We start from the raw sequence: 17,541 nt of genomic DNA, 5'->3' as shown, positions 1-17,541 counted from the left end.
ATGCAATCTAATTGGGTAGACTTGAGTAATATTTTCTAGTTTGGTCTAGACTTGTGATTTAATTGGTGTAGGGAACTCTACTGGAGAAGGAAATGGCTAACCACTCCAGTATCTTTGCCAAGAAAACCCCAAACAGGGTCACTAAGAGTCAGACAGGACTGAAAACAAAGGGAACTCCATTTGGCAAGACTGCAACCTAGGTCTCAGAAAGGTCTTGGAGAGTTGCCTTGGGGCACTGCTAGGTAAATCAGTGACTTCCCAGAGGTCACAGGATTAACTGTGTCAAAGCAAAGCCTTGAAGCACCTTCCAGAATTCAAGGCCGGCCCTGCCTCCACCCACTGTAGCATGCTGTCTCTCATGAAATGTACAGTTTCCAATTGTTGCATGCTATTCCAACTGTATAGACAGTAGAAAAGCCAACATAGTATACACCAGAGTTTTAAACCTTGGCTGATTGCCCTTCTAAATCATATTAGTCTTTTCTCTGTCATTCAGAAAATAATGTACAGGGAAGAATAAGTATTTGTGAAGAGAAATAGACTTCAAGAGAGTCATAATAAAATTAGCTTACTGATAGAGGCTTCAGGGGATTGTGGTATGATGGCTAGCGCTGGCCCTGAAGTCAGAAAGACCTGGGTCCGAATCCTGGCTCTCACATATAATGGCTCACTGTGGGACCCTGGACAAGGGCCACAGTCAACTCCAAGACTTTAAGTTATAAAACAGTTACAGGTCTGCACCGGGCGAGGGAGTTTCTCCACTGGGGATCCTCCCTATGCAGAAAAAAAAAAATCACAGGAAACAAATTGCAATCTGACTTCGAAACTGCGGTAAAAGCCAGAAAAACCTCTGGCTTCCTGGACATGGCTTTTCTTGTTACAAGTTGTACCTCTTCAACACATGCCCTTCTGCCTCCTGGGTCCTTAGGCTTTGCCCATTTCCTGAAGCACCCCAGATCTGACTGTAAAATTCCATGCCCAAAGCAGCCTCATTGACTGGTGGCATCAGATGTAGGAAACCAACTGGACAGAGCTGAATGAAAGCTCGCCTCTCCCTCTAGCACATCTGACCTTATCCTGCACAGCAGTCCTCAGTGTGTGACAGAACCCAGGTATGCCTGCACCAAACTGGGAGGAAAGGCCAGGGCCCAGCTTAACCTGGGTATTGGGGGAAGGGAGGAGGGGTTGTCAAGTGCTGGATCATTAATTCTCTCCCTCTTCCTGCTGGGGCTTAAAGATTATCTTTCCCAGGCCCAGATGTCACTGTGATGGCTAAGTTGGAAGTAGAGCCTGCCTCTCCAGAGATTCCGTAATATTCTTACTTATATGGTGACTGTGACCTGGCTGTGTATTTGCTCCCTGAGGCCTACCCACTCTTCACAGATATCTCAAGTTAAATACTTCCAATGGTACAAGTTAAAATATGCCAAAGAAACACCTATTGCTTCAGTACCACTGACCTCTGGAAAATGAAGAGTTCCCGAAATGGCTCTCCAGAGGCCCCGCACAAGACCTTAGAGAGACTTGCAGGAGTTTAAAGGCAAAGGAAATCATTAAAGACTAAGGCAACCAAAAAAGTCTACACAGAGGAGAAGGGACTTCAGTTAGTGCTTAAAAGAAGGACAAGACTTAGAAAGGAAGGAGGTGGAAAAATAAGCATTTATGTAGTACCTATGATGTGCTATGCACTTAGCAAATATCTCATTTGATCCTCATGACAACCCTGTGAGGTCCCCATATTACAGCTCAGAAAACAGAGGTTAAGGGACTTGCCCAGGGTCACACAGCTAGGAAGTGTCTGAGTCAGGATTTGAACTCAGGTCTTCCTGATTTCAGGCCCAGCGCTCTATCTACTGCATCATCTAGGGAAGGCTTTCAGATATGGAAGCAGGACTGAGAATCAAATGTTCATCACACAGTAAAGAAGCCACTTTAAACAGAGTAAAGGTTACCTGCTTGAACAATTTTGGAAACAGTTCTTCTCTGAGCTGGCAGTAACCAAAAACATCTCCCTTTATTCCTAGGATGTATAATGGTGTAAGGGGGCACTAGTCCTTAGGAGCCTGGCAGAGTGCATGGGTGTGCTTGGCTAATGCAGTTCTCTGTCTGGAAGAGGCTGGTGAGACCAGCAGAGCCATGATGGCATGTCACGCAAGGACACACTCTATACCTGCTTCCAATTTGGGAACCACATAGTAAATGGAAGCCTCTTTGATCAGTGTCAGCCACACAGCCAGAACTGGGGGAGGCTTCCAAAGGCCCTTTTTGGCCTCATCTTCTCTTGAATTAGCTCTCTTTTCTTGAGCGGACTTCTCGACGCCAGGCAACGCCCACCGAAAGCCAATGGTACAAGGGGAGTAGCCTCAGACCTTCCCCACTACTGAGGTAGACGGTGGCCTGGGGAATATGGTTCTCAATTTTTCCCTGCCTCATCATCTTTTTCATTTTCAAAGGGATTTGAGGCTATGACCTTCTGAATGTTGAAAGTTCAGCAGAACAAGTTGCCTATTCGGCAGGTCTCAAGTCCTTTCTAGGTTTTGCAGGTGGCCCAGCACTGATGTCCTGAGGCACTCATCCCACAGCAATGCCACATTTGGATACAGACCTGGTTGGATGAAGGTTACATAGTCATTTGGCTAAGAGTTAGGCCAATCTCCTCAGTGAGGAGGTGGCATAGGGGAGAGTGTGCCTCCAAGGTGCTGGGGTAGAAATGTCGCACTTTTCTGCTTCTATATCTTCAAAGTAATATATCTCTACATCTCTTTTAAATGCTGATTGATATTAGTTGGCTAAACGAAATTAGGGTATTTGTCACTTTTGGCTAAAAATGGGTCGGGGGAAGGTTTATGCCAATGGCATTAAAGAAGAACACTCCACCTCCTGGGGGGTTGGGCATATAGAAGCCTGGCTCTGAGATGGTAAGCCCAATGCATACTCAGTATAGATGGGCAGTTCTGGAGATGCTACTGGATGCAATTGTGGAAGGGAGAGGAGACTGAGGGCAGCTAGATGGTGCAGTGGATGGAGTATTGGGCCAGAAGTCAAGAAGATTCTCCTTACTGGGTTCAAATCTGGCCGCAGATACTTCCTAGCTGTGTCACCCTGAGCAAGTCACTTAACCCTGCTGGCCTCAGTTTCCTCATCTGTAAAATGAGCTGGAGAAAGAAACAGCAAATGACTCCAGTATCTCTACCAAGAAAACCCTTTGTAAATAGTTGTTTGCATATTGTCTTCCCTATTAGATTGTGAGCTACCTGAGAGCTCAGAGTAGGGGTGGGGCACCTGTGGCCTCAAGGCCACATATGGCCCTCTAAGTCCTCAAGTGCGGACCTTTGACTGAATGAAGCTTGGATTCAGTCAAAGGGCCACAGGTTCCCTACCCCAGCACAGACTATTTTATGACACCCCTCTCCCCTTTTTGTATCTCCAGCACTTAGCACAGTGCCTAGTAAATAGTAGGTACTTAATAACTGTTTGTTGACCTGACTTAAAGAAAAAAATGTAGGTTGAAAAATAGTTGTTCAGTAGAGGTATAGTTAGCTGAACCATCATCTCCAGTACTAATGGATCAGTGTCAACTGGAAGTGTGCCACATGGCTGTATCCTTGTCCTAGCCAACACTTTCATTAGACTTGAAAACCTGGAAGGCACATATCACATTTACATATGACACATTAACTATCTCTTCCAGCTTCATTAGATGACAAAATTAGCATAAAAAAATGGTGGTTATAAAATTGAATAGGGATGAATGAACGCTCCTAAATTTAGGTGCAAAAAATCCAACTCACAAAGCAGAGGGTGAACAAGATCTTGTTTAATGAAAGTTCATGCTAAAAAGGTAATGCATTACTTACTAATGGGCTTAAAGTACAACGTGAGTCAATAGTGTGATGTGGTTTCCAAAAAAGTTCATGCTATTTTTAAAAGACTGGGATAAAAGAAGAATGGAATACAGCACAAATGAGATAATATTCCCACCATTCTCTGGGCTTGTTTCCACCTCCAGAATATTATGTGCAATGAGGCACCCCATTTTAAAGGAGAGGCTTAAAATGTGACCATAATCTAATACACCCAGAGAAGGGGGATCAGGACGGGGAACAAGTCTGTCATCAGGTCCTGACAGAAATGGCTGAAAGAAATGTTTAGCCCTGGGGAAGACACAGAAGCATGAAGGACAGGACAGCTTTTTTCAGATATCTGTCATATGGAAGAGAAAAGCAATTCCCTGTTGCTCCACAGAAAGGAATTAGGGACCAAGGGTAAAAGCTCTAAGTGGCTGGATTTAGGCTCAGTATAGGAAAACAAACAAACAAACAAACAAACAGAAAACTTTGCTAATAGTTAAAGATATTTTTTAAAATACAGCTCCCTGGTATTGAAAGTATTAAATTAAGGGGCCAGACGACTAACTTTTGGGATTATTGTAGATTAAATGTTTACATGAGGTTAGAGGCTAAACTGCAACCTAAAAGGTCCTAGAAGTCTTTCTCCTTTTCTTTTCTATTGCTTTTCTTTTTCCCTTTTCCTGTGCTTACACCTTAGATGGATCAATGGTACACACAGGAATAAATGCCTCTCACTACTTCCAGTCATGAATAGGTGAAAAAAAAAAGAGCTGCCAATTCCTGTCCTAAATATTCAGTAGAACTTATAGGAAAAAAAAGGGATTTCAAAGCAGAAAATCTGGGTTTGAATCCTGACTCTTCTGTTTATTACCTATCTCACTTTGGAAAAATGACTTAACCCCTCTGGAACTCAGTTTCATCATCTGCAAATGAGGGACTTGGGCTGAATGATCTGGAAAGTCCCTTCTAGCTCTAAATCCTATTAATCTCATCACGTCAGAACATTTCAGCTCCTCCATCTCTGACTTCAGGATCTGTGGCAGGAGTTTCTCTGCTATGTGTCCCAGGTTTCTACTGCCTTTTGATCTAGAGCAGCTCAGGCTTATCTGCTTGGTCTTTTCTAGCTTGGCCAAAGGGGTCTCATTGGCCTTTCAAAAATGTCTTCTAACTCAATTCTACTTTATTTTCATCCTGGTCTTATTTTGAAGGAACTTTCCATTTCCCTAGAGTAGATTTTGCAAAGTAGACAGGAACATTGAAGTCTACTTCCACTTACCCTGAATACAGCTTGTAGAGATACAATTATTTGCATGTTGTCTCTCCAATTAGAATGAGTTCCTTGATGATGAGGACTATTTTTGCCGTTCATTTGATCCCTAGCACTTACTAAGCACAGCGCACGTCACCTAGGAAATGCTTAATAAATGTCTGTTGACGTGATTACAACTTGTACCACAAGACCTGCTCCTAGGGAACAGAGACTAGACCAATGTTCTTAGGAATGGTGAGGACCCTAGAAATACACAAAAATGGAGACGTGGGAAGGTCATCTGCAGGTAACTATGACTTAGGGAGAGTCTGACAAGTTTTCTATTTGGAGTAAAAATAAGAACGGTCAGCGAGTAGATGTTGGCTGCACAGCAAGTGGCCTTAGGTCTTCCAGTCATTGTCTTGGGTCTATATCTTCCACAGGTTCTTATTCTCTGGTTAGAAATTGGTTTAAATGGGATCCAAGATCCTTGATATCAGACTAAGTTTTCTGAGGACAAGAACGATTCCTTACGCATCTCTGAATCTCCCCTTCATGATACTGAGTACTTGTTTTACGTAAGATGCTATGTGGTGTTTGCTGAACTGGTCATCAGTGTCTAGAAAGGAGCAACTGTTCCAGATGAGGAATTTTGAGAAGACTCCAAATGCCACCAGATATGCTAACTGGATAGATGGCAAAAGCCCTAGTCACAGATCCCAATAGACCACATAGGCAACAATTCAAAATATATTAGCAAACAAAGCTCCCTTCTGGAGCCGTCCATATAGGGGGAAGGGAAGAGAAGAAGCCTTTAAATAGCAACCAGTACATGCCGGCTACTGTGCTAAGCACTTTACAATTATTATCTAGTTTAAGAGAGTGACTATATATTCCAATAGTCACTCTAACTCCACACCTGGCTGACAGCCATCAGAGCACTCCACACCTCTGTGGAAAGTAATTGCCAAGACATTAGAAGAGAAGACAAGCTTTAAAAAAAACTGATCAAGTTGCCAAAACAGACATGTACAGGGTCCTTAATCAGAGGACTACTGTTGCCCTCTTGGACAGTGATGGATAGATGGAAGGAAAAAAGGAAAGAAGAAAGAAAAGAAATATTTAAGGAAGAAATTGAAGGAAACAATGTGCTAGGCACTGTGCTAAGTATTTTACAAATATTATTTCATTTGATCCTCACAACTATCCTAGGAGGTAGGTGCTATTATTATCCTCACTTGACCGATGAAGAAACTGGCAAAAAGACTGCCCAGGGTCGCACAGGTAGTAAGTACCAAGGTTAGATTTGAACTCAAGTCTTTCTGACTTTAGGTCCAGCTCTCTAACCACTTCACAAACTAGCTGCCTTGGGTAGAAAGAAATAGATAAAAGTTACTTAAATTGAGGTACGGATGTCAACTAGCTACAGTGGGCAAAGTAAAAGTGCTAATAAAGCTTCATAAAAGTGGGGAGTGCCAGGACATGTAACTTGCAATTTTTCACAAATACTAAGACTAGATAATCCCAAAATTATCTTCACTGATACTGAAATTCATGAAGGTATTTTTTTTCTCTTTTTGGGAGGAGGATGAGGAATGAAAGGGAGCAGATTTCCTTTCCTAAATCATATGTCTGTTTGATTTAGGATTCGGAGTTCTACTACGGAGGTCTTGTGAAATGGGGCAATTTCCTTGACCTCTTCGGGCCTCAGTTTCCTCAACTATAAGGTGAAGAAGCTGGGTTAGATTATCTTTCTTAGATCACTTCCAAATTTCAGTCTTATGAAACTGAGACTCATTCAGTAAGTCAGCGAACATTGACTAAGCAGCTGAAATTGGTGCTGGTGATAAAAATACAAAAAAGGAAGCAACTCCTTCTCCTAAGGAGTTGAAGTGACTTTCCCAAGGTCACAAAGGCAGCTGCACTGGGAATCAACTCAGATCTTCTGGCTCCAAATCCTGTGTGCTTTCTTCTCTATGGCACTGCCAGGACTCCCACCCATAACGAGGAGGTTAAGAAAACAAGATTCCACACCCACAGCCAGGTTTGGTGACCCATGGACTAAATGATCTTTAAATAATGCTTTGAAGCTCTAAAATTTCAAGGTTCAAAATAGAACCACCATCAATCCTTGTAACAGACCTTTGATAGCAGTCTCCATCTTAATAAATAATTTACACTCAACATCACTCAAACTCTAGGACATCTAATATGATCTTTTTATCATGTCAATGTTCAGGCAACCTAGGGAGTCCATCCTAGTTTTCAGTATTGAAATTAAAGTCATCGGCCTGGCATTCTAGACTCCTGCGTATTTCCAAATTAAATCATGATTCTTCCTCCACATGGGTCCCTCCATTCTGCCAGGCTGGTCTTCCATTAATCTCTTCCACGGCTTTAAGTGCCAAGACTGGCCATTTTGATGGTGATTCTTCCTTTGAACACAGCTAGAGCTGGTGCTATCAGTTTTAAGGTCTATATACCTGGCCGTCCAACTCCATTTGTCCACCCCATGAGTTTTTGCTTGGCCCAGCCTCATGCCCAGCACCAGAAAGCCCAGCTATGATCTCTCTTCCATTCCTTGCAGATTTTTCATAGTACCATGAAAACTACAGCAGCCACAGCCTAGTCTTAAGGTAAAAACAGTATACTATGTCCTCTCAACACTTATAAATATAATAATAATAATAATGATAATAGTTAATATTTATGTCACACTTCAAAGTTTGTAAAGCACTTTTTTGTGTATATATACATATAGATATTATATATACATATAGGTGTGTACATACATACACACATATACATACACATACTAAGATTTGTGTCTAAGGTTGGATTTGAACTTGGGTCTTCCTGACTCCAAGCCCCCAGCTCTATTCACCGTGCCATCTAGCTGCCCTTTCTCTTCAGCTTAGTCCATGGAGCAGACAAGGGTTCAGAGAGTAAGGGACTTTCCCAGGGCTACACAGACAGTGGGTGTTAAAGCTGGGATGTGAACCTAGGGTTTCATAATTCCCCCTCTATCCAATATTTCATGCTGTCTTTCCAAAAACCCACTGCACTGCAGTAAAGTGCACATTCATAATATGTATATAAAATAGTAGGTTATTATATAATAATTGATTATTAATAACAAACATGTTATTAATAAGTTATTATCACAGTGCATTAAGCCCTGAGTATAACCTGGCATGCAATCCAGAAATGGAACACAACAATGACACAAATATATCCTCAAAAACACAAAACAGACCCTCACACTTAAACTGAAATGCAGATAATTTTAAAAAAAAAACCATAGCTCAGTTCAGTGGGTTAAGGAACAGGTCGGGCCTCAGGAACTATAAATCTGAAACCTGACTCTGCCAACAGCTCCCTGTGGGACTTCAAAAAGGTCACATCAGTTTTCTGGACCTAGTTTCTTTCACTTTCCATTTAAAGAAGACATCAAAACCTCATGGTACTCATGAGAGAATAACTAGTGAAAATTATTGTAATATATTTGGGACGAAAAAGTGCTGCAGAGGAGCCAAATTTCAATTTCCAGAACCAAGCGCCTGGGCAGGAGCATTTGGCCTGCAGAATGGAACTGCTGCTCTCAGACTCCTCCTCGAGGCTCTTGTAATCCTAGGAAAAGGACCTCAGGGAATCTTTAATGGGAGTAATTAGTCTGAGCCTTAGCTTTGCATCTGGTCTGAAAGGCGCCATTGACAAAGGCATGATTTGTCCCTAAACCTAACATTCGATATGCTGTTTATAGAAGGGTAAATGTTTCTTGGAAATTTCTGTTGTAATTAGAGGTGGCTCAGTCTCTGAGTTGAGCTTTAGAGGACCCCCCAGAGCCAAGAAATCTTCAGGTATCCACATGGAGACGTAAGATTCTCTTGTCAACTGCTCGCCTCCCGCTACTAAGCACCCCAAACTGCAACACTCCTGTTTGGTTAGTACCCATTCATCTCCTAATTCCTTGACTTTTCAAGTGAAAAAGAAAGGGCATAAACATTTATATAGTGCCTACTTTGTGCCAGGAACTGAGCATTACAATTATCTCCTTTGATCCTCCCAACAGCCCTGGGAGGGAGGTGCTATTATTGACCCATTTTACAATAGAAGAAACTGAGTCAAACAGAAGTTAAGTGACTTGCCCAGGGTCACACAGTGAGGCAGGTCTGAGGCCAAATGTGATCTCAGGTCTTCCTGGCTCCAGGCCTAGTATTCTGTCTCCCATACCACTACACGGTTTCCCCAGTCTCTTTCCCACACTCCTTCCTAGACTTCCTAAGTTGCTACAAGATTCAGCTTGTGTCACCTCTTAAGAGAGGTGTATTCTGATTTCCCTCAGGTACTCATCTTCTGTCCCTTTCAAATCATCATGTATGAACTTGTCTGTTGACGTACTGCATTCCCCTTTTCCTTCCTCCAAACAGGGAAGCTCCTTGAGGGCAGATCCTCTTTTGGCTGGTGACCTTGCACACTGTCCGGTTACACAGTCAGGCTATGAAACGCTTTAGGATTGAATAGAGGAACACTTTCCAGCTGAGGGCCTTTTGGTAGGTTCCTGGCCTGTTGTAAACAGTATTCCCAGCCCTTTCACCAACTCCCCCAAAACCCTGGATCTATGAAGGGAGAGGTACGTGGATTCAATATGTTTCACCTTCTCTTTGAACTGCGCTTCTTCAAAGCCAGAGGAAAGAGTCAAGTAACTGGTGGCTGAGAAAGAGCTGATCAGCACAGTAAACACCCATCCAAACAAACACTCTGTCATGGCATCAACAAAAGTGATCGCCTTGAGCTGATTATTGGTCTTTCTATTATTTCTCATAGATAGATGTTGTTTCAATGCAATGCAATAAATAAATATTCATTAAGCACCTACTAAATGCAAGAGCCTGAAGAAGATCAAAAGAAAGATACAACTTACACCAAATTTCCAAGGAGCTCACAAACTAAGGTGAGGGAAGAAGTAGAAGGAAGATACATGGACATACAAGGGATAGGAACAGGCTGTTTCCAGAAGAAGAAATCAAAGCTATTTATAGTCATGTGAAAAACAGTTCTAAATCACTAATAATTAGAAAAATGCAAATCAAATAACTCTGGGGTACCAATCCACACCTATCAGACTGGCTAATATGACAGAAAAGGAAATTAACAAATGTTGGAGGGGTTACAGGAAAATTGGGACACTAATACGCTACCCGTGGAGTTGCAAACTGATCCAACCGTTCTGAAGAGCAATTTGGAACTGTGCCCAAAGGCCTATAAAACTGTGCATACCCAAAGAGAAAAAGACTGATATGTATAAAAATATTTATAGCAGCTCTTTTTGTGGTGGCAAAGCATTGGAAAGTGAGGGGTTGCTCATTAATCGAGCAATGGCTGAACAAGTTGTGGTATATGATTGTGATGGAATACTATGGTGCTATAAGAAGCGACAAGCAGGATGATTTCATAAAAATCTGGGAAGACTTACATGAACGGATACAAAGTGAAATGAGCAGAATAAGGAGAACATTGTACACAGTAACAGCAATATCATACGATGATCAACTGTGAATGACTTAGCTATTCGCTGTAACACAATGATAGAAAACAATTTCAAAGGACTTATGATGAAAAATGCTAATCCACCTCCAGAGAAAGAACTGATAGAGTCTGAATGCACATCAAAGCATACTATTTTTCATTTTCTTTATTTTTACGGGGGTTTTTTTGTCTGTGTCTTCTTTCACAATATAATATGGAAATATGTTTTGCGTGGCTGCGCATGTATAGCCTATATAAAATTGCTTACCATCTCAGGGAGAGGGGACATTAGGGAAGGAGGGAGGACATTTGGAATTCAAAAAAAATTTTTTTAATGAATGTTAAAAATTATTTATACATGTAATTGGAAAAAAATAAACTTATTAAAAAAAGAAATAAAAAAGATACATGGTCACAGTCTTCTAATCTAGCCTAAATCCTTCTACAATTCACGGCATTTCTAAGAAAAATGCCCTTCAGATCTCAGCATGCAAACCTGATTACACGCTGATTGCAGCAGCATCAGATTGCTTTTAGATCAGTTATTAATTTTAGTCAGAACAAAGACCACAGACCTGTTCTAAACTTATGCCAGGAGATTATATATGAAATTGTATACCCCAAATCCCATAATTCATAGCACAACCCAAAGGTAGCTGGGGAGAGATGGATTAGGAGAGCAGAGTAGTAAAATATTATCAACTGAAAGGAATGGAACATATAGTGAGGGGAGCCAGGTTATTCTTTTCTTCAAACCCTGAAAGATCCTCAGTTGATATTTGCCAATGAAGCAGGAAATGCTTATAGGTAACTTCCACTGTAAAATGGCCAAAAACAAATCACTCCTAGTACAAAGATGAAGTGTAGGTGCCCCTTTTATTCAAATTTAACAGTTGGCCTGGATGGAATCCTTGGGCCAAACTCCTCAGCATGCTTTCTGGGATCCTGGACCAATGCTTCAGAAAAAAAAGGTTTAGGAGAATGGATTTTGAGTGTTTTCAAAATATTTGAAAATTGGCTTGTGGGAGATTTATTTTGTGCAGCTTTAGAAGGCACAGATGCAACCACTGGCTGAGAGTTCTAGTGACACAGATTTCAAGCTCAACATAATGACACATGAAAGAGTAGGACTGTTCACCAATGGAAGGGATGTAAGGGCCCCATCACTGGAAGTGTTCCAGCACCAGAAGCTAGATGACCATCTGTCAGAAATGTGGGAGGAAGAATTCCTGCACTGCAGAAGTCTGGACTAAATGCATTCAGTACTCTTTCCAACACAAAGACCCTATAAAAATGAGCCAGGCTTACCATCTACTTTGTATATATCATCTTTGTTCCATGTTATCTCCCACTGTAGAATGTTCTCTCTTTTATTAGCAATGCCTTGGTTATACCTGTCTTTGTATCCTCAGCACTTAGCACGATGCCTAGCACATGGTAAGTGTTTAATAAATGTTATTGACTTAAGAGTAAGCCACTATTATTTCTGTCTCTTTATTGATATCCTTACCTCCAGTTCTCTCTCTTTAAAAATGATTATATATAAATATTGAACATCAACACAATCATTTATGGAGAGACAGCATGGCATAATGGCTAGGGCTAGAAACAGGGAAGATCTAGGGGATCAAGACCTGCCTCTGATGAGTGTGAGCTGTGTGACTCTGGACAAGTTACTTAACCTCTCAGTGCTCTAGACAGTTCATAGAAGGTGCTGACCTGCATGGGTAGTTTCCTTCCTGAGGAGTTACCTTTATCCAGAGAAATCCCAGGTCCAGATCCCAGTCCTATAACCAGTTATACTTTGCGTAACTAAGTAACTTAGCTATAGTTTTTACTGTTACTGTTACTAAGTTAAGTTACTAAGTTAACTAAGTATATTTAATGGATGAATGAATTTCAATATATAAAACAAACATTTTTTAGTTAATCCCCTTCTAAGAATCTGGAAACTTTGTCCTTTTATGCTTATTCATTTTTTCCTGTTTTATAGTCATTATTAGCATTCACTCTCTTCTCTTGGTTCTTTTTTTAAATTTTGTATTATCTTACAAAGTTCTTTCCATGCTTTTAAAATATTTACCTCATGCCTTATGTAGCATTATTGTACTCCATTATATTAACATACCACAATTTATTTAACCATTGCCCTCACTGGAAATTTAGGTTGATTCCAATTTTCTGCAATAACAAATGATATTTCTATGAAAATCTCTTAATAGCTCTTTCTTGTTTGTTTCAATAACATTTCCATGGTATATGCTGAACAATGAAATTATTGAGTCAAAGAGTATTTTTTTAAAAAATTTCTCCTGTTTACTAGTTTTTACAAAAAGATTCTACTAGTTTCTAATTCCACCATCAACCCTGCCATCTCCATTTCAGTCAGTCCAAAATTCTGAGACAAAAATTAAGCTTATTAGCAGAAGTTTTAATGACATCTTCTAAGGTCCTCCACCAGCTCTCCCTGTCACTGGGCACCGGAAAGATTCCTTTGTCTGGTCTTTGTCCCCTTGCATGCAGGCTCTATCCATGAAAGCACCTTCTGCCCAGTAAATTCCCAACTGACCCTGCCTATAGGTCCAGAAAGTATTGATAGATTAAGAGCACACTCAGGAAGGCTATATGATATGGAGAGAAAGGACTAGATTGGGGGTCAAAAGATTGGATTCCAGTCTTGCCTGCCCCATGTACAAACTGTGTGACCACAGGCAAGTTTCTTGTCCTCTTTAAGGCTGCTTGCCCATCTGCATTGAGTAGACAGGCCTGCATATCTCTACCTCACAGAACCATTTGGAGTAGCAAAAGAAATAATACATGTAAAAGGACTTTTTAAGCAGGGTGACAAACATAAGCTACTTTATGAATGTTGATGACATCATTTCAAGAAAACTTGTTCCTAAATCCCTGTGATCATTCCATTCTCAGTAGTCTTACATGTTGTCACCCATGACTAGTACAACCTCTCATCTATTGTCTACCAAGTCTGTTGCAAGCATCTTCTGGAGATAGCTGCCTCACACCTCTTTGCAGAGCTGGGAGGACTGCAGTTGTAGAACATCACATATACTTTCAGAATATTCCTCTTTTTCTTTTTAAAAACTAACCTTTAGGGGCAGCTAGGTGGCGCAATGGATAGAGCTCTGGCCTTGGAGTCAGGAAGACATGAGTTCAAATTTAACCTCAGACACTTGACACTTGAGACCCTGGGCAAGTCACTTAACCCCAATTGCCTTACCAAAAAGCAAAAAAATAAAAATAAAATAAAAACTAACCTTTGTAAAATGACATGGCTTTATGAGAGATGGGAGGGAAAGGAATTCAGGGGAAATTTTAAGTGACATAAAACAAAAAAATAATAGCCATAAAAATTAATTCTAAAAAAATTTTCTCATTCAGGAAACCTTCCCAGATTAGGCGTGAAGAATGAAGACTTTCACTTCCTATTCTCTCTATAGTCCTTAGAGGTTCCCGTGTTATCTACTCTAACACCATCAAACTAACCGTTAAAATTTAACAAATCTAGGAAACTGAAAGTGAAACAAATTGATGGGAACAGTCTGCATGTAATAAAGCCCCACGTGTAGACAGCGTACACATAAAATCAAGGGGGTTAAAAGCTCTCAGAAGACAGCGTCCAGGGCACCCTGAAGCTCTGCCTTGACCTCATATATAAGTGCTCAATGTTTTTATCAAAACCATAGAATCGGCACCTTAGAGGGCATTTGAACTCAAGCCCCTCATTCTGCAGAGGAGGAGACTAAGAAGTTAAATGATGTATTGTCGTTGTCATTTCAGCTGTAACAGGCCCTTCCTGACCCAACCGGGGCTTTCCTGGAGGAGAACAGAGTGCTTCACCACTTCCTTTTCCAACGGATCCAGTAGATCCATTTTGTCAGGCAATCAGAGGTTATTTACTTGCCCAGGGTCACACACCTAGGAAGTGTCTGAGGCTGGACTTGAACTCATATCTTTCCAACTCCAGGCCCAGTGCTCTACTCACTGAGCCACCCGCTACCTCTGAATGGTTTTTACAAGGTTTCATGATTAGTTCATGGCAGAGCTGGGTCTCTTGACATCCACTAGATTACTATCTGTCCTTGTCAATCCTCAGACTTCCAGCATTCACAGTCACATCCACAGTCACATCCACAGACCCACAACTGCACAAACCAACTCCCCACACAATAGCCTTTTCAGATGCTTATTGCTTTTCACCTGTGGATTCTGTTACCCTCAAACCATGATTAACACAATGAGAAAACACTTCAGGCATTTCAAGCCAGCGCCCTCTGCTAGCCAGGCCTCCTCTCCCAACTCAGTTCTGTTTTGATGGACACTTTGACTTCAGGAGACTTACACAACACCTCTGGCCTGGCTGCTGTCTCTTCCTGAAAACACATACTGACTCTAATCAAAGTCCTACAACCACAAGTGGAAATGAAAAGTCCTGACCAACAAGTAACCTTCCTCACAACAGCCCAGTGTGTCCATTTTATGGATAAGGAAATGGAGGCTCAGGGAAGCAAAATCACTTGCCCCCAGTTGCACAGCTAGACATGAACCCTCATCTCCTACCTCCAGGGCCCCTTCCATTTCATCTCACTGACTAGCATTCTAATAGTCAGAAACACTTAGCTCCAAGTCCAAGTGCCATTTGGAGGAAACTTCAAGGCCAAGGCAGTACCAATCAATCCTGTCATCCTTCCCTCCCACCAAAGTGTAGAAATACCAACTACTTACCCACTTGGCAATTGGACACCCCTGAGAGCTTTTTCCTTCTTTGCCTGTATATACGACGACTTCTATCCTAATCGCTCTTCCTTTTTCACCATATCTGAATATAAAAAAAATTGGAGAAGAAACCTGATGCAATACTCTCTGAAATTCAAAGCTCAACTGAATGAGTTAAGTTTAATCAGAATTATAACTAATGACTTGTGCACTCAGGGCAAACAGCGCAAAACATGTCCAGAGCAAAGAGGACCAAATGTGTCCTCAGTTTAGTTTGAAGTGGAAAAGGGGAAAAAGAGAGGCAGAAAAAGGCAGAAAGAAAGAGGAGTGAGAGAGGGAAAGAAAGGGGAGGAGGGAGAGAGAGAGAAAGAGAGGAAGGTAAAGAACGAAGAGAGGGAGAGAGAGACAAAGACAGAGACAGAGACAGATAGAGACAGAGACAGAGGAATACAGAGAGGGAGAAGAAAAACCCATGAGGGCTCTTGAGGCTGCCATGAGCTAGGGAAGAACTCACCTGGGGTGCTGTGGCAGGGAGGGGAATGAAAGGACAGAAGGAGATAAAGAAGCTGCCAAGTGATGCTTTGGTATTTTAAGGAGATATTCTTGTTAACCAGGTGCTAAGCTCAGTTATTTCTATATTGATGAAGGACTCAGAGCGCTGTCTGAGCCCCTTCTAAATTTCAGAGTCTTAGGACAAGGTCCCAGTTACCAAATCTTAGTTTGGGTTAAATAATAAAAAAGTGCATTTTGAAGATAAAACAAAACTGGGAAATTGAGTAGAATTCTAGAAAACATTAAAGAAATACCCAACTGAACAGGCAGAGAATGAAGAGGTGATAACAAAGCTAGCTGACTATATTGCTTTATCAAGAAATGGCTACATCAAATGAATCTTATCTCCTTATTTGAGAGGTTTACTAGACATGAAATGCTCTAGAACTCCTTAAACTTTTTCCACTCAAGACCCTTTTCTGGCAGTGTTAGCTGGTGTTGTGTGGCCTGAGGGCATGCACAGTGCTAAGTGTGCATGCTTTGTGTTCAGAATCCAGGCTGCAGTGAAGTTATGCGATGCAACACTGGCAGCACTGCCAGAAACACCTCGGATTTACTACACATTTAATTTTTAATTAATTTTTAGTCATTGCATGTTCAGAAACCTTTTGCTGCCATACAGGGTCATGACCCACAGTTTAAAAAGCATTGCTCTAAAGCAGGTGTTCTTAATCTGTTTTTGTGTGTTCTGGACCTTGGGAGAGTCAGTCTAGTGAAGCCTATGGACCCCTTCACAGAATATTTTTTAAATAATTAAATGAAATGATAAATTTCAGTCAGAAGTTAGTAAAAATGAAGACATAATTTTTCCTCCATTGAAAAATTCACAGACCCCCTGAAATCTATCCCTAGGTCTTTTGAGGTCTATGAACCCAAGGTTAAGAAGCCATGGTCTAGATATATATTTTACATAGTTTTAGCAAAACATCTGATGTACTATTCTTGTGGAACACACGAAAAGATATAAAATAGATAATACAATTAGAGAGATTCAGAACTGGGCAAATGGTCAGACCCAAAAAGAAATCCTAAACAGCTAGACCTCAACTTGAAAGGAAGTGTCTATTAGTGCATTCTAGAGATCAGTGCTTGGCACCATACTAGTTAAGATAGCATGCATATCAAATCTGCTAACATGAGGCCAGTAAGAACAGGGAACATGGTGGATGACAGAATCAGCAGTTCAAAAATATCTTGATGGGCTTTTACCCTGAAGTCTGTGAACTTTTTTTTTTTGGCTAGGCAATGGGGTTAAGTGACTTGCCCAGGGTCACACAGCTAGTGTTACGTATCTGAAGTTGCACTTGAACTAAGGTCTTCCTGACTCCAGGGCTATATGCACTGTGCCACCTAGCTGCCCCTGTGAACTTTAAAAAAAAAAAGTTTTGATAATTGTTTTCCAGTAGAATTCACTTCCTTTGTAATCTCAATTATTTTATGTATTGAAAAAAACATCATTCTGAAAGGAGGCAGACAGACTGCCAAAGGGGTCCAAGACACAAAAAAGGTGAAGAACCCATGAGCTAGAACATTGAGCCAAATACACTAAGATGGAGTTTAATGGAGATTGGAGCGTAACAAAGTTCTACACTTTGGTTAAAAATCAACTTCACAGGTATGAGATAG

The 17,541-nt window shown here is 41.1% G+C and overlaps 1 protein-coding gene across 1 annotated transcript in view; it reads right to left on the bottom strand.

The window, feature by feature from the left end:
* The window catches only part of TET1 (tet methylcytosine dioxygenase 1), a 208,981-nt gene that overhangs the window by 75,017 nt on the left and 116,423 nt on the right, over positions 1-17,541 (bottom strand). Inside the window, 1 exon segment of the mRNA XM_078150750.1 lies at positions 15,373-15,466. Coding sequence (XP_078006876.1) covers positions 15,373-15,466 — 94 coding nt within the window.

The sequence above is a fragment of the Phascolarctos cinereus genome, unplaced genomic scaffold (genome assembly GCF_003287225.1).
Source record: "Phascolarctos cinereus isolate Bilbo 61053 unplaced genomic scaffold, phaCin_HiC Scaffold_3;HRSCAF=262, whole genome shotgun sequence".
In the NCBI taxonomy this organism is placed as follows: domain Eukaryota; kingdom Metazoa; phylum Chordata; class Mammalia; order Diprotodontia; family Phascolarctidae; genus Phascolarctos; species Phascolarctos cinereus.
The sequence above is the reverse complement of the archived record's forward strand: the minus strand, read 5'-3'. Positions and strand labels throughout refer to the sequence as shown.